Here is a 25614-nt window from a genome sequence, read left to right on the forward strand (position 1 = left end):
GACTTTCGTAAGAAATAACCCTTGTTCCCAAAGCTGTTTCTCAAATCAGGGTTGCTAACTTGATGAAAGAAAGGGGCTTGATGAAGTCATGTAGTCACACACTATTATCATTCTGGTGGGAATGCATTTTCTTCCAGATACAAGGCACTGTTCAGAGTTAATATGTGAACTTGTACCTATCTATTTCAGATAAAAATGTAAAATGTGAATTGCTGAAATTCAGTGCATTGGTATCAGTGACAAGGTTTAGCTTTAGACAGAATTTGGACAAATACTGCAAGGCTTCAGAAGCTTGAAAATCCAGTTGGTTTTAAGGTATTGTAAGATTAACTATTTACTTCTTGTCTAAACTTTTTTATTTTGTTTTTGAGCAGAAAGATTCCATAGTTTTAGCTAAAGGACAACTGTGAAGCAATTTTCCGGTCTTAAATTTCCCATAGGGCAAAAAACGCTCATGTTATTATAAGAAGATGATGATTTTTATAAGAATGCTGCATGTAAATACCCTACAACTATGAACTATTCATTTGATATCTGCAATATTTGTTGAATCTTGTTAACAAAGCAATTACAGAATCACACGTCCCCCAAAGATGTAAAAAGAAGAAAGCAAAAGCACAAAGTACATTAGTTTTATTTTTAAACTGTATTTTCCAAAATGTACAGACCTGAATTGCAGAATAGCAATGATGCATCTTGTGTTGTAGACCATAACGAGGCTCCATACTATGTAAGAAAAAGTGTAAAGCGTCTTAATACAAAATGCTTATATGTAAAACAAAACCTTTGCTTTAGATACTTAGAAGTACCCCTCATTCATCTTCCATATTGAATTCTGTCTTTTTCAATTCTAAATTATGAGGATTTTGTGAACACCTTATTTTTTCTTGTTACTCCCTTCCCACACCTTCACTGAAAATCCAGCTTTAAGGGAAGCAAGCACACTATATTGGGAATCTAAAATTGTCTATAATAGGTGCTCATATTGTTCTGTGAAATATTTGAAATAACTGCTTAGTGATAATACAAAGGTGAAAGAGGTGGGATTAAATGATAGGTTGAAGCATTATATTTAGAACTGTAATTAAGTATGAATATGATAATAATTGTTTCCAGGATATGGCTATAGATTTGCCACTAATATCCATTGTCTTGAGATTCCCAAATCTTATGATCGAGTTAGGGACCATGGCGTGTAGGGAAAAAGGAAAGCAGTTGACATGGACTTGAAATGCTCCCCTCTCTTCTCATTGTCCACTGAACCATTTTTTCACACCTGCTTCCATGGACTGGCTACGAGCTGCAGTTTGAGGTCTACCCCCCTGCTCCTGGAGTGCTTCACGTCCAAGGATTTGGCCGTTCCTCTCAGACCACCCTCAGTCCTATTATTTGCAGTGGCATGTGTATTAGCAGCAGTCTTCCACATCTTTCATCTACCCCATCAGCCTGACACTAACCCTAATGGTTTTCATTTTACCTTCAGAGCCCAGTCCAAGAGCTTGAAGCTACCATCCCAAAACAGCTTGTATGTTCATCATATCAGCTAGATCCCCTGCTGTCTTTGCCACTCCATACCAAATCCCTGGCACGTTGTCAGCTGGCTGGAGGAAGTATAGCTGCTACTGCTTGATTCTGCAACTGTTCAGACTCAGCAGAGGAGAGCGAGTTGGCAATCCCCATCCTGGAGGAATTAAATGTTAAAACTGACAGTGTCAGAAGCCTGATCGCAGTTTTTAAATGAGAGTCCCATTCCCTTCTTGCTGGCCCTGGATGTGTGTAAAACACACAGGCACCCCATCACCAGCTGCATTATTTGCAAGGATCTCTGCACGTTCCCAATTCTAACAACTTCCCATGCAATGAGATACCTGCTGCCTTGCATGAAGCTATCATCAGTGAAATGCCAACTTCAGCAAAACCAATCTGGGTGTTCCCACCAGCCTCCCCCGTTCTCCATCCACATCCTGCCTGCTCGTTTGTGGCCCCCAGTTCACCCCATGAACACCCTCAGCAGAGCAGACCCCATGTGTAACATCAGAGACCCTGATGTGCCTGCAGCTGGTTTGAGTGGAGGCGGGAGCCGCTTGTCCTGCCCTGTCTGGAGGCTCCTGCAAGCTGCAAGAGGATGAGCCCTCCTTTGCATGAGTAATCCTCTTTTATAAAACACAGCACACACCAGCTTTATACTGAAATGCTCAGCTGCTAAACAGTCCATAGGAACAATCCAGAAACTGAAAACTGTGAAAGCTAACGGTGATCGTTTCCTGGAAGGTGCAATGCTGCCTTTCGGTAGGCCGTGGCCTACCTCAGCTGCACCCACTGGTCTGCATCAAGATCTGAGTAGTGCCACAGGCACTGACCTAGCTGCAGGTCAGTGCTGCTATTTCCTGGTCATTTCAAGTATGTGCGAGTTGAGATCTTGATACTCAGCCTTATTTGAAAGCTTCTGGCTGCTCCATCACTTTCTCACAGCCTTTAGCAGTCCTAAAACTGAGTGCTGCTGCTGGTGGTAAAATCGTTCCATGATTAATGTTCAAATATGCATAGCATGTTCTGAATTTTGCAGTGTCTTTTTTTCCTATTCTCACTGTCTCTGAAATCCTAAAATGTGGATGTCTCTGTTTCACTACGAGAAACATAGTGAAGCTGTGTCCTCTCCTTCTGCCCATAAGTGCTGTTACTACTCTTCGGAAGTACTGCCAGTTCGTATGATTTCCCTCATGAGTCTCTCAATAGTTAGGTGGTTTTTTTTGGAAGGACGTTGAAAGTTTTTTGTTTTCTTGACTAATTGAATCTTTGGGTTTGGTGATAGCATCTCTGACTTTACTGTTGATGCTTTAATCACTTTTCCCATTTTTCTAACTTCTCTAGAAGATACACGCATACTTAAACCAGAACATTATTGTTCCCCCATCTTAGGGGTTGTTCCATAATTTGATAGTTAACTTCAGGAGTGAATCCTTTAGTGAGCCAGACATTAACCTGGCAAAATACCATTCACCATTTGGTTGGTTTCATTTTTTGTTGAGTTAGCAAGCTGAATTTGGCTCAGCAAGAGTCCAACAAGTAGCAAAGCTGGCAAACAGGGAGGTACAGGACCATATGGCCAGGAGCAAGGGGAGTGGGAAGCAAGGGCAGCCTTTGGTGACAGCAAGCCATTAATTTGGTTCATCTGTGTTGTTAAAGCATGCTCTCAGCGAGGCCAAAAAATACTGTGAATGTCACATAAGCATGTTGTTCATTAGGACTGTGCTATAAAAGCTTTAATTTCTGGTAGTCTCTTGTTGTGGCTACCCACTAAATCCTGAGGTTAATCAAGATGAGATGAGGTATAGAATTCGTTCTAATTACAGAGTTGGTCTACAAATGCAGCCATCTTTCTGCATGGATTTTTTTCTGTTTCAGAAGGAAGATGTTGCAAATGAGGAAATGGCTGAAAGACTGTCTCTTCGGAAGCACCGCTTTATGCATTTTGCATCACTGGAGTATGAAGGAGAATATTACATGACACCACGAGATTTCTTGTTTTCAGTAATGTTTGATCAAGTTGAACGTAAGTTGTTTTCTCATCATTGTATTTGTGACAGAAAAGGAATTTGCAAGTACCCTTAAAGATGTAATGAACATATCACTGGGACAGGATTCTTTAAGTGACATCAGCCATCAGAAGCGAATTTATAAATGTGCATATGGATTCTCACAGGCACCACCTTGTACGCTGGTGAAGTGAGGCTGATGATTTAGAAATCTGGTGACTTGATGATGGCATTACGTCTCTGCATAATTTGCATGTCTGATCAGTATATAGTTCCTCAATTACTTACATGCCACAGAAAATGTGGGACTGTAATATGATAATGCTTGTGTCATTCCTGTCCCTGTTATCTGTCTGTCCAGTTTACCAGAAAGAACTCAAGTACTCTGTGAATTTTTTTTTTAAAAGAGGCAGTGATGGGAGTGACGTGAATGAGTATAGTCAAGTATAGAGTTCAGCTCTAGGTTTTTGATTTCAATTCTTTTCTGGTTTATAAACCTAGCTAAGGAAAAAAAAAAAAAATTGTGTGCATGTTGTTGTTGCTGTTGTTAAAAAAAAAAAAAAAAGTACTTTTAAAAGTGTGTACTTTGAGGAGGAGCTAGGACCAGCATACGTTGTTGTCCTTATGGTTTTCCACCCTCATTAATCTGCCCCATTCATTAAGCTTCATTATGTCCATGTTATTTTTTAAAATGTCTGTTTTCTCAAAAAAAAAAAAAAAAAAAAAAAAAAAAAGGCTTTTATAGCTTTCCCAAGAATCTTTTGCTTCAGAGTTGTTCAGAAAGGTTAAGCTCCCCAGGTTTCAGTGTCACTCAGAAAACAAATTGCCTGCTAGTATATCTGCTGAGGGAAAGGGGAAATCCAAGCTTTAATAATCGTTTGCTGGATGGTCTGCACATCCTAACTGACCTGTGAAGCATGTTGTATAGTAAACACTGTTCACAGCCTGTGACGCTCTGTTGCTCACTGCCTAGCGAGCAGGGAGTGTCAGAGTCACTTGAGGGTATCAAGAAGGAAATAAAGAAGGGAATTCAAAGCACTGTGGAAAGACATGGAGGAAGAAGGAGACTTGAACATACTGTGATTCAAGCCTGTGATTTTAAGGGAAACCTGGGGCAGAGCAGAGTTTACAGATCTGCTGGTGGTCCAAGAATAGGACACAACAACCTGTAATAAAAATAAAAAATAAAAAAAGGAGTTACCTTGTGTCTGCCAAAAATCTATAGTTGATAAGGGTGCATGGCTTCCCTGCTGACACACATTTTCTAATATTATACTAAGCTGAATATAAATCCTTAGAAGGACTATGTGACCTTGACAGATTCTGTGTGACCATGGAGATTCTTAAAATAACTTTTGTGTTTTTTTTTTTTTTTAATATATGGCAAATGGAAAGATTTTTTTTTTCCTTTTTATTTATTTTCCTATTTATTTCAGCATGTTAAAAACCTAGAAGGGATTTTCTCTTGAGTTTTCCAGCCTGAAACAGTGAAAGACAGTGAGTACTGGAATTTTCAGTGTTGAAGGTGTGGCTTTCAGACAGAGTTGTCTGTGAAAGCAAGGTTAGAGAAAGAAGTGTTTTCCAGTCTTAGCAGTTCATACATATTAATTGTTTACTCCAGCTATAAGAGTATACGTGCAGATTTTTAATGAAGTGGTATGCGGATAGGATTTATTTGTAATGCAGCCAAGTTAATTTCAGATAATTTGCTAATATAAGTAGGAAAAAGCTTCAAACAAAAAAGAAAAAATAATGATGAAAAATAACTGAACAAAAAAAATCTTTGCACTAGTACATATTTAGCATTTCAGGTTGATGTCTGGCTTACAACAATAGCATTGTAGACAATTTGTAGAAAAATGTTAATACATCAACCTAATGCTCCTAAATATTTTTTAACCATCATTGGTATGAGTTCTTTGGCCGGTAGCATAAACACAATGGTAAGCATTTCTCTTCAAGTTATATTGCTTGGGATTTTAGGTTGTCTTGTAGCTGCAAAGAGACATAGTATTTGTTGGCTAAGAAATACGGTGTTTTGAGTACTTTAAAGGCAGTGGCTTGTTCATTTTGTTTCAAAGAGCTTCCTATGAGAAAAGCATGTAGACACTTACTCAAGACTCTGTCCAGGTATGTTAAGAGTAGATCGGGATGGTGAGCTTCATTCCAGAGCAGTAACTCTATTTGGAAACTTTTGGCTTGTATCATAAAATTAATTACCTTTTAACCCCGAACAATGGCTTTAAAAAGGGAAATGGGCAATGCAACACTACTCCTAGAAAGTTCTTTGCTTACTGGCATAGAGGGATGCAACTTTAAAATGTGATACTGCACTCAAATGGTAAGTCTTACAATGCTGAATTTTAAGTTGTAATGATTTGGCTATTCTCCTCTTACTTTTTATTAATCACTAATAATAATAATAAAAAAAAACTTTAATAAAAGTTTGAAGCACTCAATCATTCATCCTCATAAATATTTGCTTACAATAATTAGAGTTTGCAAATTGGTTGTTGTGTATAATAATACAGAAAGTCTGGTTCTGTCTGTAGGTTGTTCTCAAGTTTTGTTTTTGCTGTCTTTCTCTCAGCCCAGAGCCCAGAACATAACATCAGCTTCCATCCCCCAAAACCCCAAGAAATGTTCTCTCAAATGCGGTCTTTGCGGCAGATTTGGGAAGTTGTTTAATTCTAGCTATGTCGGACCAATAGAGCAAACAAGTTCCAAAATGCCGGGTTGCTTACTTCAAACAATCTGCTGGCTGTTCGATCGCTTACCAAGGTCCGACTGAGACTGCTGACCGCAGGAGGGAAGATAGCATCTCAGCAGGGCTTCTGTACATCCTCAACAGTATCTTAGATGTTATCCAGAAGCACCCAGTGCTTACTGTGAAGCACTGATGTCAGTGCTGTTGCTGAAATGTAGTAATTAATGAGCATAAATTTATTTTGGGGAATATAAGAATAATAATATACAGTAAATTCTGGGTTTGTGGTTAGTATTGATAAAGCTTCCCTTAAAGACTGCAGACCATAAAAACAAATTGCTGAGATGCTTGAGAGCTATTTTTACTTTTTGTGTGATTATTATGAAGATTGTATAGAAGGTGCTGCAGCACTGCATATGAAAGAAATCACTGTGTTTTCATAAGTCTCTTATGTGGTTGCTGCCTCCTCCTTCTACTTTTTAAGTGAAAAAATGAGCTTCAGAGTTATCTTCCTCTTTTCTTTGTGTACTCTAGCCTGTTTTCCCTCTTCACACAGCACTTTTTGGATAACTCTTAGTTTTCTACAGAAGTGTAGTCTTGTTTCTTCTCCTGGAAATGTTTATTTTGCTTGCTTTCTTTCCGACTGCTTTTTTCCCCTAACATTTTTATTCCATTGCATTCATTTATCTATCCTTTTGCAAACTAATGGAGTCTGTTCTCACTTTTATTTCTTCATAGTTTGTTTTGTTGTTTGTTTTCTTTTTTTATCCAGATGCCTAAAGAAGTGGTCGGGGAATGTGTCTGTGTTTCATGTAAGCACACACACAAAACTGAACTGTGGACAATGTTAGAAGGGCAGTGATTGCTATCCTCCTCTGTACTTTCAGACAGGGAATGGGGAGGACCATAAGGCTTGTGGTTTGTTCTGCAAATCAACCATAAGACAAGGCTGGGCAAACATTGCAAATGCTGCCAGCCTCACAGAAGGGGATCTTGGAGTGTGGGGAGATGCTATTCCCCCACCAGCAAAAGGGGGAGATGAATACTTGTCCCTGACGTGGCTACAATAATTAATCCTGTGCAGTTTCATTTAAGTTATTGAGGATAGAAAAACCCCCATTGGACTTAAGTGCTTCCACCTTTTCATAGTGGGGAGAACCAAAAAATGAAAGGAAAACTTTCAGCTAATGCACAAGGAAAAACTTCACAACTTATCTCAATAGTCTATCCCTTATTTTGCCAGGAATTGGATTTGTCCTATAACACTTAGTGTGCTCCTTTCATCGGGTCCTAAGAGAACATCAGCTTTAGGCCAGGGCTTTTGAAATTAAACTTGAGATTGGATGTAGACAAAAAAGACACAAAAATGTAAGACTGGTGTTTACATAGGGGATTTTTTTTTACAACATCAGTAGTTCAATCCTTGCTTTTCTCAACAGAATGAAGTTCCAGCAATACCTATCCAAGGATATAACAGTAGGCAATAGTTAGGCAGAATAACTGTCGCCAGTCCATCTTAGCTAGCTGGCTGATGCTTGGGTTGGCATTGCAGCCTCCTGTACATTGCAAGTCTGTACAAACCAGCAATGTTGCCCCAAAATCATAGAGTGAATCATATAGTGGCTTGGGTTGGAAAGGACCTCAAAGATCATCTGTTTCCAAAAAGCGTGGAAGGAGTCCCTCAGCTCTGCCTGGTTGCTTTCACCTTGTGCTGCCTGCCCTCTGCCAGCACAAAACATCGCACAGCCACATGCTGAGCCCAGCTGAGGGACTAACATGGGGTGGAAGGAGTCATTTCTTCCTGCAGGCTTTCTGAAGTAAGTCAGTTGTCTCCAGTTTGCTCTAGAGCTGTGTAAGTTCTCCTGGGGATGCTAGATGTGGGAGCAGCCCATTGCTTTGCCCACACTGAAGCACCTGAAACAAGCTCTCCATGCATTCCTGGGCAAGCAGCAGCTTCTCGTTTCTGCCCCTGAGCCTCAAGGTGCCTCACACTGAATCACCTAAGTCTGGTTTATTGCCATGAGTTTAACTTCAAAACACCTTTAAAAGGTGAGAACACCAAGTAAATAAGCTGTGTGCACCAAGGTGCTGAGGCTGATCACAGCATTCTGTCGTTTTATTCCTATTCAGGCATAAACACTCCCAAAGGAGCCAGCAAAAGGACAGAATGAGAAGCAGTCATGAGTAGGGAACAGTGGTCCTTGTCCAACAGCCTTGGGTGGGTTTTTTTTTGATTTGGTGATTTTCAATGGAGATTGCTTTGTAATCTCCTGTTGGTTTTTTAGCATAATTCAATGTGAACCAAAGTAAACATGGTGGTGTGTAAACCAGATGGGTAGTTGCATTGTTGGTGCTGGATCAAAAGTGCTGAAGCTGGAAAATACCAAAATATTTTAGCTATGCCGAGATTGTCGAGTGAATTCCTGTACACAGTTGGGTGGAATTTTTTACTGAAACAAAATCTTAGGTGTGCCCTTTGACAAAGTTGCAAAACATGCAATAAATTATGACTTACTATAGAACAATTTTGCAGATAAGGAAACAGATGAACTGTAGTGCAAATACATCAGCCATCATAAAATCCTACCCAGCTGATCTTGAACCCTGCTTGATAGACCTTAGTTCCCTAGTTCTGTTCATTTGCTTCCTGGTGCATAGGTTTCTCTGTTAGTCATTTTCTGTAATGCGGGCCAAACAATTGCGAAATCTTGGCATTCCTATTGATTAAATCACACCTGCAAATTTATTTACTATCAGAGTGATAATGAAGAAAAATATTTACAGTCCTGCCATTTAAGGAGAAAAAGCTGATAACAAATGCAGGGTTTTGTGACAGACTTATTTTGTTTTGCATATTGACAAAGCAAAGAGCTTTATAAAGGAAGAATGGCACAATCAAAAAAAAAATTGCTTGCTTTTCCACAGAGTGTTTCACGCCAGATTACCTTCGTAAATATTTGCTTAATTTTATTACTGTTAGTTGTTTTGAGGAAGGTAAAGCATCCGCCTTTCTGTAAACAGTGACAAACAGTCAATGAAATCTGGTATTGTGACACAGTGTTTGTGCCAGTATAAAACACCTGCAACGGTGTTTTGTACCAGTTAACTCAGTGTGTACTAAATGCACCTTTGGGATGGTTGGATTCCTGCCTCTATGCCATGCAATCTCGTGTTAAACCATGTTACCACAGGGATGCTCAGCAAACATTGCAAAACCAGCAAATCCATCTGGGTAATCTGTAGGATGTTAATGGAAACTGCAGTATCGGATGCAATGATCAATTAGTGAGACAGTGGGTTTGTGTCACTCTCCTTACCACAGTGTAAAAGCTTTTCCATATCCAGTAATATCAAATAAGAATAATATGAACTTGCATCAAAAATGCTGGCATTTTTAATATGACAGGTATAAGAAGGATAAGGCTCATCTGATTTACACTGGATATGCATTAAAATTCAGCAGTATTTGTAAAAGATCCTTCCAGTTTCATGTAACCTTGTGTTTTATACAGTAGTGTGGACTTAGGCTTGTATGCCAAATTATACAGCCAATGTTGTGTTAGAACTTGTCCAGAGAAGTACCATCTCTGATATGCTGATGTTGTAGAACATGTCAGAAAATCTGTATTAAATTTTGAAAAGGGCTAAAGGTACAAGAATGTTTCAGAAGATGAAGATTTTTCAATACATTAAACCTGGACCATGTTTGTGTTCGTTTTTCTGGAGAAGATTATACTCTTCCAGAAATACCTTTCTCTTCCAAGTAGAAGACAAACCTTCAGGATAGCTTGTCTGATAGCAACTGACACCTAATAGATAAAGATTTTGAACCTGGAAACTTCTGTGTGTATTCAGTCCATATTTAATATATCATAGCATCTTTACTTCCTGATCAACTCCTTTATCTGCAGCACTTTTCAGAAGTTAAAACAGATTTTCCTGTGCTTGGTAACATGAAAATGCCAGAGGCGATATTGGCATGGTTGAGTCCTAACACAGCACATGACAAAGAATATAAATAGGGTTTAAGTTTGCGGGGAGAAGCTGTTTGATTTCAGTTTTCTTTGAAAACGTGGTTGGCACAAGGTTGTAATGTGTTGGCAGGTTGGTTATGATGTGTGGCTGCACATTGCTACAGCATCAGCATGGTCAGGAATGTGAACGAATCCGAGGAAGGGATGCAATGCAAGATTGCAACAGCTAGAAAACCAAGTTCTCCATTGTGCTTGGTGGAGGTCAGTGCTGGTGCAGTCAGTGAAGTTTGGAGAGCCAAGTGTGACCAGGCACTTTAGGATGGGCTGAATCAGTTTTTTTGCCCATATCTTGAATTTCTGCCTACAGTGGGAGTTCAGATGCCTGTACTCCAGTGTCTTAATTTTGACCTGAATGTTATATATGATAACTAATCAAAATGATATGAGTTATGCATGAGTTTCAGATCTAAAGCCTAGGATTCAGAGTTGAAGACTGATATTGAAGCTTGTGTGAGCTGTGAAGCTCCATATGGGAAGCGTAGATTGAAACAGGGAGCCATTGGCACGGTTGGGAACTTAATTCAGTCTTTCTGAATTTCTGACGTTTTAACTAAGGGTTTTTTACTCTCTCACTTTGCATTTAGTGGCTTTTAGTACTGGTATTTTGTTGTTGCTCAGATTCTCCAAGCGTGACGTGCAAACTGGGATATGCAGGACAGACATTGTCCCTAGATGAAAGGTAAAGGGAAGCAGCAGGCAAAAAGTGACATACTGGTTTAAAGTCATGGTATGAACCTCTTCGGAGTTTTAGAGAATCAGCCACTTCTGGCCAAAGCCTCTTAGTTGTCATTTACTCGTTTCTTAGAGCAGGGTTATAATGAAGGAAAACGATGTTACAGTTGAGGGTTCTGCATACATAAGCAGACAACCAGGTTGCTGAAATAGTCTGCATTTGTAACCAGCCCATATCATGAATTTGTCACCCATCATCAAAACGTCTTTAGGAAATCCTACCATAACCCTAAGAAACTCTTTCAAGAAACATATTACATACATCTGGCATTTCATTTTCTCTTAACTGTCCAAATGCAGCACTGAAATTGGTGTTCTGGATAAAATATCAGATGGATTTGGATAGGATGTTGCTCCTCAGTCAGTTGTTGTTGAATTGACAAGCTAGTCAGTATCTTTTTTTCTTCTGTCCTCAGCAGCAGTTTGTTAACACTGGTAACAGAGTTACATAGACAGTGTTGTAACATTGATTGTGTCTACTGGGTTGGTGTATCTGAAAATTAATTTGAAATTGTTCTTCACCTAGAAACAGAAGAACTACTGCAGAAAATCATAATATCTTGCTAGTGAGTATTCATGTTTGGACTTAAACTTTGTTGTAAAATCAGAATAAAGGCTTGTGTACTTTCAGAGTGGTTGCATCACAGGGTACAAAGTAGCAGAATCTGAATTAGGATTCTTATGGGGAAATGGGATCTTCCCCCCCGGCAGCAGTCAGATCGGGCCTGTTGGCCAAGCTGCTTTTTGGTGTATTAGCCACTAGCAGTTGCACTGGCTTATTTTTAACTCTTATTCTTCAGAAAAATTTATTAGTCTGGGAGTCCCAGAAAGAGACAAGAGGTGCTGGGATTAGAGCAGAGGAGCCAGGCAGCGGCCAGGGAGTGTGCACAGTCCGAGGGGAGAGAGGGAGGAAGGACTGAAGGGTGGTGGTCAGAGGAAGGGGAACTGCAGCAAAATCTCTCACAAAGGAGTAGGTTTTGCCATCTCATTGCACAGTGGGTGGGTGCCTTTTGGGAATCCCTGTTCCATTTCCATGCCTGCATCCGTGTCACAAGACAAGACGGGAGGTACCTGGGATACATTTCTTGGAAGGCCACTCAGGGTAATATATTTTTGATCCTAAAAACTATACTAGGATTATATTAATTACATTTGGCTTTTTGTGTATGTCTGCTTGAGACAACAGCAAGGTTATAATAAGCTTCTGGCTTTGCTTTTTCTTATTTTTCCTTTTGTGGCGACGCTGACTAGCTGGAGAATGACGCAGAATCAGAATTCTTATCTCTATTGACTGCAATGCTTGCTGATTAGTTTAAAAATATGGCAAGACACCGTGATTTGAAGAAACTTTGATAGCTATTCTGCTTTCTGAAGAACAATTGTTAATGAGGAGGTATATTGCAAGTTCTCAATGAATGAAAGCAGTTTTTTAAAACGGGGCACAAAAACAGTATCGATACTAAAACTGGTCAGCTGAGTTGGAAGCGAGAGGCAAGTGGTCTCAACGCACATCTTGAAGGATTTAGTTATTTAAAGTGTGAAAGTTATTGGTTATTTAATGGCACCTGAATGGAAAACAGATTCCTTGAAAAGAATGAAAATATATTGTGCGCATACAGAATACTTGTAGCACAAGTAATGGAAAGATCTGGTTATTAATAACAGGAGACTGCTTGTTGTATAAACATCGTCTGCCTTAGAATTTCAGAAGTCTTGCAACAGTTTCTGCTTTAGTTAACTATTCCAGTTTCATGACATGCTACCGTGATATTTAAAATACTTAACAGAGAAGTCACACTTCTCTTCTGTAATACATGTGAGCAAAATTCAAGAACTCCTACAATTGTTCTTGGGCTCTGAATATTTTTCCTATTTGTAAGGACTTCTTATTTTTGTAGAACACCACGTATTATTTGGACTGCATTTATAACATAATTGTTGGCATACCACCGAAAATATCTCTGGGATTTTTTTCTGCCATGGGTTCTGAATGCTTTTTTGACAGATTACTTTAGTATTATTTCTTTAATAAATTCAGTGGAACTTAATCAGTTCTGAAACATCCTGCTTAACTGACAATTAAGTCTAAACAGATGTAGCGTGAAAATCAGACTCAATGAATTTTTATCACTCTTAAATGTATTTTAATTTCTTGCAGCATATGTCCTTAACACAGACAGGTATTGTTTTGTATCTAAAAAGTGCAATCTGCTTATAAAATACCTTGGGTTTCATTACAGTACTTAGAAATGATGGTGCTCTGGCAGACCCCTAGGTGGATGCCAGAAGTGCACATCAGGTTCCTGCCAAAATCTATCTTACGTTCTGGCCTCGTGTTTTCAGTTGTGTGTAACTTTGTGCTCATGGTTCTGTGCTTTCCCTTAGGCCAGAGCAGGATTTTTTTGATATTAGTCATGTGATTGATTCATTTTGGAGTAATCTTGATACTTTTTTTCTCATAAGAAATATTACATTGTGGTGTGTTTTTTTTTTCAAATATCTAAGGTAGAACCATCAAGGATCGCTATCCTTATAGGCAGTGATAGCAGGCAAGGTGTGCCGGCTGCTGTGGCAGATGAAGGGAGCAATCCCTGCTTGCCAAGTGAATGGCTAAGGCCCTTTGAGGAGCTGTATTGCCCCCCCATTTTGAGAGCGTTGGCATCCATTTCCCAAGGGGGAACCTACCCACGTTACATGCTCGTTTTTAGCTGCCCAGCCCGGAGGCACCTGCAGTGGCTACAGCACAGGTTGCAGTCAGTAGCCTCTCTTGCCTACTGTGAAACAAGAGCAAATACCAAGCTCAGAGCTTGTTTCCATGCATAAAACGCATGGGTTTCTCTTGTCAGAGCCACCTGCTCACATGACGATGCCTAGCTTGGTTACTGCAGAGGAGGACATGTCCCAGAGCTGCATCTCAGCAAGGGAACCGACCTCCCAACACTAGCCAGGCTGTCAGAGAGCCCTGGTCCTCACCCTGCCATCCCTCACACTGCTGAGCACCTGGTCATTCTGCTGGCTACAGCTTTCCTTAAATCTTTCCTCTCAGACCTGGAAAGACTTGCATACCTGAAAGCCTGAGGATTTTTCAGCCATACCATTCAAAAGCTACCACTTTCCCCAACAAACCCTGACTTGGTTCTTAGCAGATGGAGTTTGAATATAAAACGTGGCCAAGCCAGCTGCCATTTGACTTTGTTCAGACTATTTCAGTAGTCTTTTGGGGAAGATTATGTTTGAAGTCTCCAGTATGATAGAGCTCATTTTCCCAGGTACTCGCTGCCTCCTTGTGTCTTTGCTTCACGTCCTCTGCGCTGATACCTCGGATGGTGCTGGAACTGCTGGGACAGGGGAGTCTTGCTGTGGTGGTATTGGCAAGCACTTAGTAAGGCACCTGTCCCAGTAGAGAGACCCTGACTTGCAGAAATCAGAAGACTTCTGTCTTTTTTTGTTCCTCCCCAAATGTTTTTTGTTTTGGTTTGTTTTCCTGCAGAAGAGCAAGATGTGCTTGTTCTTAACTATGGACCGAATCCAAACAGTTGTGAGCCTGACATAGCAGATTCTTATCATAGAGAATACTAAAATTAATCATTTTGTCTCATGTGAATGGGCATCTGCTTTTCCATTGGCTCTGTTTTTGTTTGCTCTGCTCTCTCTGACAACTTCTGAGCAGCCACCCATGCCCTGACACAGTGATTAATTCTTCTCTGTGGGTTTTCTGGTGATGGGAAATGTGACAGCTCACTTCTGTTTCATTGTCACTTTCCTGGGAGAAAATATAAAAACCTAATGTTCAAAAATTTAATCTGTTCCTCTGGCTTTGGTCTAATCAGCAAAAGAGACCAACTATTAGCAAAAGGGAGCAACATTTTCTGCAATGTGTGATAGTAAAGGCAGACTCCACTGGGGAAAAAATAAGAGTGGCTTTGCTATGGAGCCTAGGAACAGTTCTTAAGACAGTAACCCATTACCTGTAAATGCTCAATTTACAGTGGGCAACATAAAATTATTTTACTCGTTCATTACAGGAAAGCTGCCTATTGTTTGCTTTTCATTTGCATTCACTGTGAGAATTGTAAAAAGCCTGCTTAGAATTTGATTCCCATTCCAATTCAATCTCTTTCCACTGCAGCTAGAGCAAATGCTCATTTCAGAAGGACAGTCACTGTTCTTTGTGTCCAGTACTGTTGTATGGAGGAGAAAGGGTATCTGCTTAATCATGCCATCAGAAGAACATTCATACCTATTACCACAGCTCACCTAAGTTAACGTGTAATATCTTCTAGTGTTTTTTTAAGCATTTGTATGCTCTGTTAGGGTGCTACCTAGTGCCTTAGCAGTTCTTTTAAGTATTCCATGGCTAAGTGTATCAACATTTATCATATGAATTCTAAAAGTCAGCTCCCATTTTAGCAGTTTAAAAACTTAAAATACAGACCTTGTATAAATTTTTCATGCTGAATTTAAAATCAGTTGTCACTACTGCTTATATTGGAAAGCAGTGACACAGCATCTTCGCTGTTGCTTGAACACTTCTGATATCCAACCTAAAATTAATCATCCTCTGTTTAAACCCACTTGCTCTTGTGCCAACATTTTCTATTACCTAAAATAAGCTTTTTTTTCTTTTGAATCTTAACCCCATGATGCATTATAGATAATTATATCACGACTCTGCACTGGTCTTGTTAGGTTAAGCAAACCCGGGTTTATTTTTATCTCATCTGGCTTGGGGTAGGCCATCTATTCCATGGCTTCATGTAGGTAGCTTTATTCCATGGTGTTTTTTTTTGTTTTGTTTTGTTTTGTTTTGTTTGTTTGATTGATTGATTGATTGATTTCTTTTTATAAAGCCAGCTGCACTCCTTGGCTCAGAGCACAGCCCACCTGCAATCACTGTGTCCTAAGAAGTTGAAAAAGGATTGAAGTCAGGAACTTCTTAAGTTAATGCTGTTTCTGAAACAACTGATTTGTCAAACTGCAGCATCAGTTGTGGAGCTAAGTGATACAAAGCGATGGTTAATAGAGAAATATACTTGTACTTGGTTGGCATGCACTTCACTCTCAGTCTCTACATGTAGAACAGCTTCCAGCACCACAGGTGCTTTGGTCCTCGTTTGTAGCTCTGTGCATATGCCTGGCTCAGTGTTACAATAGAGCAAAATATGTTATTTCTGTGTTCTTATTTGAACAAAGTTTTAACATAAACATGGAACTGTGGTTAAGACAAAAAGAAAAGAAGATAGAGATCTGACCAAGAACATTTTTAGATGTACAGTGAAGGGGTTAATGCCCCTCAGATAATGTACATCTTTGTACACTTTATTCACTTTTTCAGTCCAAGGTTGCTTTTGGAGGAGCAATTAGTTTGGTCAGAGAAGGTAAGTATGACAGGAAGAAGACATCACAAGGATAATTAGAGGCAGTGGATGCAGAATCCCAGTTTGTTGAAGACTTCTGCAAGTTAAATGAGATGCTGTTAGTAGGAATTTTGCTATAAAGTGTAGTTATGTTTTTACATTTGTCTCCTCCATTGTCTTTAAAGAGACTACTGATCATTGTCTCAATTTTTTTTTTGACAGACATTATCCTCTAGATTCTGAGGAATTTGAGATCCCAGGGAAAGAGAAGGCTTATCTTCACTTACCTTATTGTCTCAAAAGTTCACCCCTTAGAGCAGAAGAGGTGTTTTAGGTGGTGCAGAAGACTTTCTTTTCTTCTAGTAGCGAATGCTGATGGATATCCCATCAGTAATTCATTATTAAACTTACTATTGTGGTGGTTTTACCGTGCTAGGCAGTTGAACACCACAACCGCTCTCTCACTCCCCCTCCTCAGATGAGGAGGGGAAGAAGTAAAGGAAAGAACAACTCACGGGTTGAGATAAGGATGATTTAATTAAAAAGGGGAAATATATATATATATATATAATTAAGGAAATATTATTATTAATTAAACAATTCAACTAAAGGGAAAAAAGGGAAAGGGGAAAAGGGAGGGGGGAAAGGGAATAACTAAACAAAACAAGTAAAGGCTATGTGGAAGTGCAGAGGAAAGAAATTACTGTCTACTTCCCACAAATGAGCGATGCTTGACCACGTCCTTGAAGCAGGGCCTCAACGCACGTAGCCAGTGTTCGGGAGGAGGACAGACGTTTCGCAACGAGAGCCCACCCCTCCCCTCTTCTTCCTTTTTCCACCTTTTATTGCTGAGTGTGACATCATATGGTATGGAATATCCCTTTGGTTGGTTTAGGTCAGCTGCCCTGCTGATGTTTCTTTTTCACTTTTTGCCCACCCCCTAGGAGGGTCAGAGAGAGTCCTGATGCTGTGCCAGCACTTCTCAGCAGCAGACACAACACTGGTGTGATACCACTGCTGTTCTAGCTACAAGTGCAGAGCGCAGCACTGTATGGGCTGCTGCAGGGAAAGTTAACATCCCAGCCAGACCCAGTACAACTATATAGCAGCATTAATTCTTTTTCTAAGTTGCAAATTAACCTTAACATTTTGGCCACTATGGTATGTCACAATTAACATCTGTTTTTAAGCTCTTCTATGATTTCTCATCACTTTAGTTCTCTCTTACATTTCAGGGGAGTTCTCAGAGTTTTCATGACCCTGCTCCTCTTTTCATTACCATCTTACCTTCTGACTAAAGACAGTGTTTCAAATTAGTTTTAGGTAACTGTCTTCATTCTGATATTCTGAAAAAAAAACTAGCCAAAACTAGGTCCCTTCAGTAGTCATTTTGTGTGGCAAAAAAATAAGATAAACCTTTCTTACTTAGCTTAAAATACAGAAGCCTTCTGTTATCACTTGCTTGCTTTTGGAGCCCCTGCTGTATGAAAACTTCCCAAACATCTGTTAATTGCTATGTGACAGATGTTAATGATGTATAAACAAGTCAGACTCAACAGGGGCTGTTACTGGTTTGCTCTGAGCTTCTAGATTTGCTAAAAACAGAATGAGCTAATCTTAGAAGTTAGAAACTCCTGTCTAATTTAAAGGCAAAAGCAATAATAACGTGGACCATCAACTGAAGCAAATCCACCACTGAAAGGAACTCATTACATATGAGAAGGAAGAAAGAACAGCTAGAGATTACAATGATGCCAAAACCTGGGGAGTTCTGGAAATAATAAAGCAGGTCAGCACAAGACCAATAAAAAACCCAAAGCAGTAGGCAGCATCTTCTGTAGGCAAGTTCCCAAACAAGGTAATTAGAATAACCTTATCTTCTCACAGTGGCAGCTGGAAAAAGTAATGTCATCACTGGTGTCATCTGCACTAGACTGGCCTTCCTAAAATTTTCACATAAGGTTGCACTTCAGAGCCTTATAAAGGGAAAAGGTTCCTTCTGGAAATTCCAACAAGACAGGATCAGCTTAATTCAGCTCTGAATAGCAATTCCATTTACCACTAGTCATCCTTATAATCTCTAGGAATCTAAAATATCTGAAGTTAAGTGCTACACTGCTGTACCTATGCCAAAAGTCTCTTCCCCTCAAATAGCCCTTTTTTCTTATTACACCGATTCACTAATCACTAATGGGAGTTAGTTGCAATTGTTATGATTCTGCTGAAAAAGAAAGTGATGTGTTGTGTTATGCTAGAAAAGACACCCAGTAAATTCAGTTCATTCTTTTAATAAAACATATTGCAAAATGGATGTTTCTTTTGTGTGTGTTTACTCAGCCTTTTCTTTCAATGGACGGTGTCAGGAGACTTTGGGAAGATGAGGAACAGATGGATACCACCAACTGCAAAAGTCATAGAATCACAGAATGGTTTGGGTTGGAAGGGACCTTAAAGGTCATCTAGTTCCAACCTCCCTCTCATGGGCAGGGACACCTCCCACTGGACCCCATCCTACCTGGCCTTAAACACTTTCAGGAATGGGGCATCCACAACTTCTCTGGGCTACGTGATCCAGGGCCTCACCACACTCTGAGTAAAATACTTCTTCTTAATGTCTAATCTAAACCTACCCTTTTTTAGTTTAAAGCCATTCCCCTTAGTCCTACTACTACATTCCCAGGGCTACTGAGGGCCCACAATTTCCCTAGTCTTCCTTTTTCCACTGACATACCCATGGAGGCCTTTCTTGTTGCCTTTCATCTCCCGGGCCAAATTTAATTCTAAAAGGGCTTTGGCTTTCCTGACCTGATCCTTGGCTGCTCTGACAATGTCTCTGTATCCCTCCCAGGCTATCTGTCCTTGCTTCCACTCTCTGGAGGCCTCCTCTTTCCGTTTGAATTTGGCTAGGAGCTCCTTGTTCATCCATACAGGCCTCCTGGCATTTTTGCCCAACATCTTCTTTGTTGGGATGCATTGCTCCTAAGTTTGGAGGAGGTGATCCTTGAATATTAACCAGCTTTCTTGGGCCCCTTTTCCCTCCAGGGCTTTGTTGCCGGGTACTCCACCAAGCAGATCCCTGAAGAGGGCAAAGCCTGCTCTCCCAAAGTCCAGGGTAGTGAGCTTGCTGTGCTCGCTCCTCTCTGCCCTCTGGATCCAAAATGCAAGCATCCTGAGTAAAACCATGGGATATTAGCAAGTGGATCTGAAACAACCTTGTGAACTTTGTTTTGATTCATCACATTTTAGAAGTTCCACACACCCGCATTCAAAGAAATGCAGTCATTAGTTTACTAAATGCTTTCGAGATACCTGAAATCTAAATATGTAAAGAAAGTGATTTCATCCCTTTTCGTCCTGTTGTACAAATGTATTTATGGTTTCCTCAAGAGAAGTCTGCTGCAAGGCAGAGGTGAAGAGAAGCTAGACCTACTACTAGCCCCAGTCACCCCATACAGTAAATGAAAACCATCTAGTGCATGTTCAGCTGATCCTTACATTCCTAAGCAGAATTTATATTGGTTATAATTTAGAAATTAACTGTACTATAACTGTACTGTAACTGTACTGAGCACACTCAGACATCTCGTCAATGTAAATTGCCTGTTTGTGAATAAGGCTTATGTTCTGGAAGATAAACATAATAGGGTTCTGAATTTTTGTGGTGTTTACCATGACGGCAAGACGAAATGTCCTAGGCCTTGATCTTAAACATGGAGTTCTCATTTAAAAAATTACCCATGTAGAACTGTTTCCTTTCAATAAAATGTCCGAATTCACAGTTAAATCCAGTATGTTGTCTCTGGTCTTAGGAATTAAAGCAAAAATAGTTTTTGCTCTCTTCACAAGCTGTCAGTGAGATGTAAACCAGGATACAGTCTTAAATGCATAGTGAAGAAAGCTATTGCCTCTGGTATAAGCAAGAGGGGGAAATCTTAAATCTCCATGTGCAACCTACCAGCTATTGCTTTTACTTAGTGTTAAAGTTACACAAGCACCTAAACTGATGTTATCCTATTGCAAAGTCAGTTAGGTGACTGCATTAAATTAGAGAGATGTCTTGTATTCATAGGCCTTGTGGAAACAAATATCTGCAAGCATTCATACATAGAATAGCTGAGGCTGGAAGGGAGCCCTGGAGATTATCCCAGCAGGGTCAGTGAGGGCAGGTTGCCCAGGACCCTGTCCAGTTGGGTTTTGAGTATCTCCAGGGATGGAGACTCCATAAGCCCACTGGGCAACCTGTTCCAGTGCTCTGTCACCCTCACCATAAAAACAGTTCATTCGTATGCTGATGAATGAATTTTCATCATTTTTTACAAGAAATGAAATTTCTTTTATTTCAATTCCTGCACGTTGCCTCTTGTCTTGGACATGACTAAGAAGTCTGTCTCTGTTGTCTTTGCTCCTTCTGTTGTGGTTTAACCCGGCTGGCAGCTAAACACCACACAGCCGTTCGCTCACCCTCCCCCCTCCCCCTCTGGGATGGGGGAGAGAAACGGGAAAGTGAAGCCTGTGAGTTGAGATAAAGACAGTTTATTGAGATAGGAAATAATAATAATAATAATAATAATAATAATAATAGTGTGTACGAAACAAGTGATGCACAATGCAATTGCTCACCACCCGCTGACCGAAGCCCAGCCCATCCCCGAGCAGCTGCCCCCCCACCCCGGCTAGCCACCCCTATACATTGTTCAGCATGCCATCAGATGGTATGGAATACCCCTTTGGCCAGTTTGGGTCAGCTCTCCTGGGTCTGTCCCCTCCCAGCTCTTGCTGTACCCCCAGCCTGCTCACTGGCAGTACAAAGCGAGAAGCTGAAAAGTCCTTGGCTTGGTGTAAGCACTGCTCTGCAACAATTAAAACATCAGCGTGTTATCAGCACTCTTCTCATCCTAATCCAAAACATAGCACCCTACCAGCTACTAGGAGGAAAACTAACTCTGTCCTAACTGAAACCAGGACACCTTCCCATCAGGTATTTATACATATTGGTATGATCCCCATGTACCCTATCTTCTCAAGGCTAAACAATTCCAGCCCTTCCAGTCTTCATGTACGTCAGTCCTTTAATCATCTTCCTGGCCCTTTTCTTGTATGTCCAGGATGTCCATGTCTCCCTTGTACTGGTGAGCACTGGACACAGTACTCCAGGTGTGTCTCACTAGGACTGAGCAGAGGGGAGGGATCACCATCCGGGATGCTTTTGGCCTTCTGTGGTACAATGGTACATTGCTGGTACATTATCAGCTTCTGGTCCACCAAGAGTCCTGTTCCTTTTCCACCAAGTAGCTTTCCAGCTAGTCAGTCCCAGCCACTATTGCTACCTGGGGTTTAGTCCTCCAAAGGTACAGGGCTTGGCATTTCCCTTTGCTGAACTTCATGAGATCACTGTTGATCCATTTCTTCACCCTATCCAGGTCCCTCTGGGCAGCAGCAGAACCATGTGGTCTGTAAACCACTCCTTTCATTTGCAATACATTTTGCTGGAGAAATGGCTGTACAATTTGCATTAACAGGGGAACCTTCCTTCACAGATCCTCCCACAAACTTCTCTGAAACTCGTGAAGCCATCTTTTGCAATCACCAAAAAGATGTTATTTGTGCTATGTTTCCTAGAGCTTTTTACCTCCGGAAAACAGATAAGAGCAACAAGATGCTGGGAAGGATGCATTTAGCCTGTGAAGAATGTAAGGCAGCCCTAAAGGAGTCAAATTGTGTGTGTTTGATGGAAGGACAAGGCTACAGCAGATTGGAACAGGAGCAGAGATTACCAGCATCATTAGGATAGTGCAGTGATAGAAATCAGGTATCCCGTTGATGAGATTTCCAGAGTTCATGATAGCTGTGCAGGTGGGCATCAGCCATCCCCACGCACTTTTTTCTTTTCTGAAAGTCTCACTAGGGATTGCTGGGATGTAATGAGCAGAAGTTTTCCAAACTGATACTTCTAACAAAATTTCATTGTATTTTTCCAATCAGCTGTCACCCTTGGAACGTTTTTAGCAATGGTTCTGAGCACTTTTACTGCATATTGCTGTAAAAAGAAGTAAATTAACTTTAAAAGAAAAATATTGTTTTAACAAAAAGAAAGCATTAATGATGGTATAAATAATTTGATATGTCAAAGGGTGAAATGGAAAAAAAAAGTGAGCTACTATGTAAACTGGATCTACACAGCATTTTATATTTACGGGACTCTTGAGAACCCACCCAATTTATGTGAAATGTCAGTGCTCCCAGTTACTTACTCACTGCAGTAATTTAAATTGGCTTGATGCACTGATATGTCAGCTATTTACTGCTTGGACACAAGCACTATAAATGCCCTACATCTGAACAGAGTTATGGTAACAGCACTGCGTTCTTCATGCTGCTACCACCCAAAAAAACTTCAATATTTTCACAAAATGTTTCAAATTTTTTTTTTAATTATATTATTACATTTCTTCTTTTTTTTTCTGTTCCACTAGGAATAAGAAAAGTAAACTATTTCATAAGCATAGCAGTTGAATGTCACTATTATCTTTTGAGCCCCAAACTCCAGTTTTGTGTTAATATTATCTTGCAAATGCGTGACCGTGTATTTGTGTGTGCATAAACTGATGAAAATGCATGAGCAAAAGTCTGCTGGGAGCAACAGAACAAAGTAGGTGGCCCCTGTGGTCTTTTCTGGCCTTGTTATCTGTCATTCTCGCATGTCAGCTTGTTTGTTACATATCAGAGCACAATAAATAAACCACAGTTACTTCATGTAATTTGGTACAGTTTGATATGGTTTGCAGTTCTTTCTTATAGTATAAATTATGTCTAGCCAAGGAGGTGAAAAAGAGAATTCCTCTCTAATAATAGGGGGGGTTATTGTCCATAGTAAAGAAACGCAGTTTGGTTCCCTACTGCAGCAGAACCACTCACCCTTCACTCACACAGGCCTTTTCTCCTTATTTCAGGATCAGTAAGGTAGCTTTATGCTACTGATAAATTCCCATGCAAAGGACAAATTCTTCACCTGGTACCTCACTTATGTGTGCCAGCACGTGAATCCAACTCGTGATAACTAAGTTTTTTATATTCTTGCATTCTTTAGTATTGTTGTCTTTAATTGTACTTACATTTTGTGACATTTTGCAAGACTCGCGAAAAGTGCACAGTAGGTAAGATTTTCAGATACATATGGAAGAGTACAAATTGTAGAATGAGATACAACAAGGATAGTTGCTACAGTAGTGATGGCAGCTTTATATCGAGCACATAAGCTTAAATCAAGTCATATACAGGAGATTAGAATAAATTTCTGTTGCTGTTAAGTTGTTGACCTTTTCCTTCCTTATGATAGTGGGATGATTGATAGGCGCACATTCTCATTTCGAATCCAAATTCATCTGTTTACAGTTAAGAGGCAATTTTGTCAAGTTGTGCATGCAGTTAAATTTTTTAATTGTGTTATTTCATTGTTGTTGTTCTTAATGTACTTTACTTGCCATTTAATTTTTGTTACCTTCTCCCCCATTAAAGTAGATTGTGGAGCCCTTAGGCCAGGGATCCTGACTTCCACCACCGTCTAGTAGAGGAACAGAATTAAACCTCTAGTGACACGAGGCTATCTTAGTTTATCTTCATCTGTTGTTTGTACTTCAAGCTAGCATGTGCTCCAGCACTACAATACTTCCAAAACTAGTCTTTGTTAGCAGTAGGAGACAATGACAACAAAAAACATGGCAATGCTACAGAAATCATCTCCTCTTCATTTCACAGCAGGTACAAAGTTCATGAATTCAAAGTCTTCTTGAAGGCTTGTCTAGCTTATGCTGTTTGCACTGCTAGATACAAATGACTGCCATCTCAGGGAGCTTTTCCTGAGCTGAGGTTCTGCCTGCGTGCTCTTTGTGCAAGGTCCATGGTTTTGTGCAGGTTTGGAAGATGCCTTCCCAAAAGTTTGAACTGCATAATATGCTCTGGAGATGGACAGGAGTCATTCTCCACCCTTCTGGTCTCTGAAACATACATAATGGATACAGCTCCTTCCAGGTAGTCTTAATTGTCCTTTACGATAATGTATTGCTCCAGTTATGCTGCCCATTCTGCCTCTTGTACCGTAATCCACTGTCCCCTTTGCACCTGATAAAGTTCTTAATATAACACTTGCAGAAGTATTCATCCACTCAGTTTAGGTATATAAATGTGAATGCCGGGCCAGAGCGAGTGGTTGTAGGATCTCTTTAAAGTTAATGGAAGGAAGCAGGTAAGTCCAAGGCCCATAGTAGACACCTATCTCAACGTGGAATAAATTGCTCTTTCATTGTGTCTGTTCTCTCCCCTGACTATAAAGGGAGCCTGGAGTCATCAGTCGGTCTGTAGACAGAGATAATATCTTTTATTAGACCAGCTGCTGTAAGCTGGAAAAATTAGACAAGCTTTTGGGCACATGAGCTCTCCTTCAGACCTGAAATAGGAGCAGCAGGTTTTGAAGCTAATTATACATGCGTTTATACATATGTTTGTAGAGCATCGTAGTTATAGCAAAGCACCATAGAGACCACTCAGTCAGATTTAGGCATCCAGTTTTTAGATATCTAAATGAAGCCAGAGCAACCAAGCATGGGGAACTTAACTGGGAGTTTGGAGACTTGCATTTCACACAAGAGAAGTTCTCCCTCTGGATGCTGCCTCCAGTCCTGACCTCAGGACCAGCTCAGAGGGCTGGCAGCGTCTCCTCAAGGGAGCTGCTCATCTGCCAGGGATCTGCATGCTCTGCTTGGCTCCTTGCTCTTCATGTGTGAAATAAGACCTGTGAAGTCTTATCTCACATCTCTCACTCCTGGCATGGCTGAGAGCTGCCGTTACTTGCAGACACTGCGCAGAGAGCTGTTGAATTGCAGTTCCAGTTAGCCCTTCCCAGCCTGGATTGCTGCTACACTTTCTGGTTGTATTGGAAGAAATCCCTTCCTGTATGCTATATAACACTGCAAGGATTAGCAGTGCACGTGTGTTGGTAAGCCTGGGAGTTTGAGCATATTCTCAAACCTTTCCTGTCTACATCCTGGGTATGTTATTTGGGTGGAGAGCAGACCAGCAAGTCACCTTCCCTGGATAATACCTATGGAAAAGTGGCTCCCTTGTTCTCCCTGCCGTTCCCAAAGGCTGCTGCTACAGCCCCAGAGAGGACAGAGGTGCTCACGTGCTCTGTGGTGAGCACCACAAGCTGTGGTTTTAACCGAATGCCGTGGGTTATTCTGGGATTCCTGGTT

At 40.5% G+C, this 25614-nt stretch overlaps 2 protein-coding genes across 2 annotated transcripts in view; both read left to right on the forward strand.

The window, feature by feature from the left end:
- MICU2 (mitochondrial calcium uptake 2) overlaps window positions 1–25614 on the forward strand; it is a 151585-nt gene that overhangs the window by 80694 nt on the left and 45277 nt on the right. The window contains exon 2 of the mRNA XM_035326425.1: window positions 3406–3553. Coding sequence (XP_035182316.1) covers window positions 3406–3553 — 148 coding nt within the window. The remainder of the gene's footprint in view (window positions 1–3405; window positions 3554–25614) is intronic.
- ZDHHC20 (zinc finger DHHC-type palmitoyltransferase 20) overlaps window positions 1–25614 on the forward strand; it is a 206222-nt gene that overhangs the window by 80540 nt on the left and 100068 nt on the right. The window lies entirely within an intron of this gene.

This window comes from Oxyura jamaicensis, chromosome 1 (assembly GCF_011077185.1).
Source record: "Oxyura jamaicensis isolate SHBP4307 breed ruddy duck chromosome 1, BPBGC_Ojam_1.0, whole genome shotgun sequence".
Lineage (NCBI taxonomy): Eukaryota > Metazoa > Chordata > Aves > Anseriformes > Anatidae > Oxyura > Oxyura jamaicensis.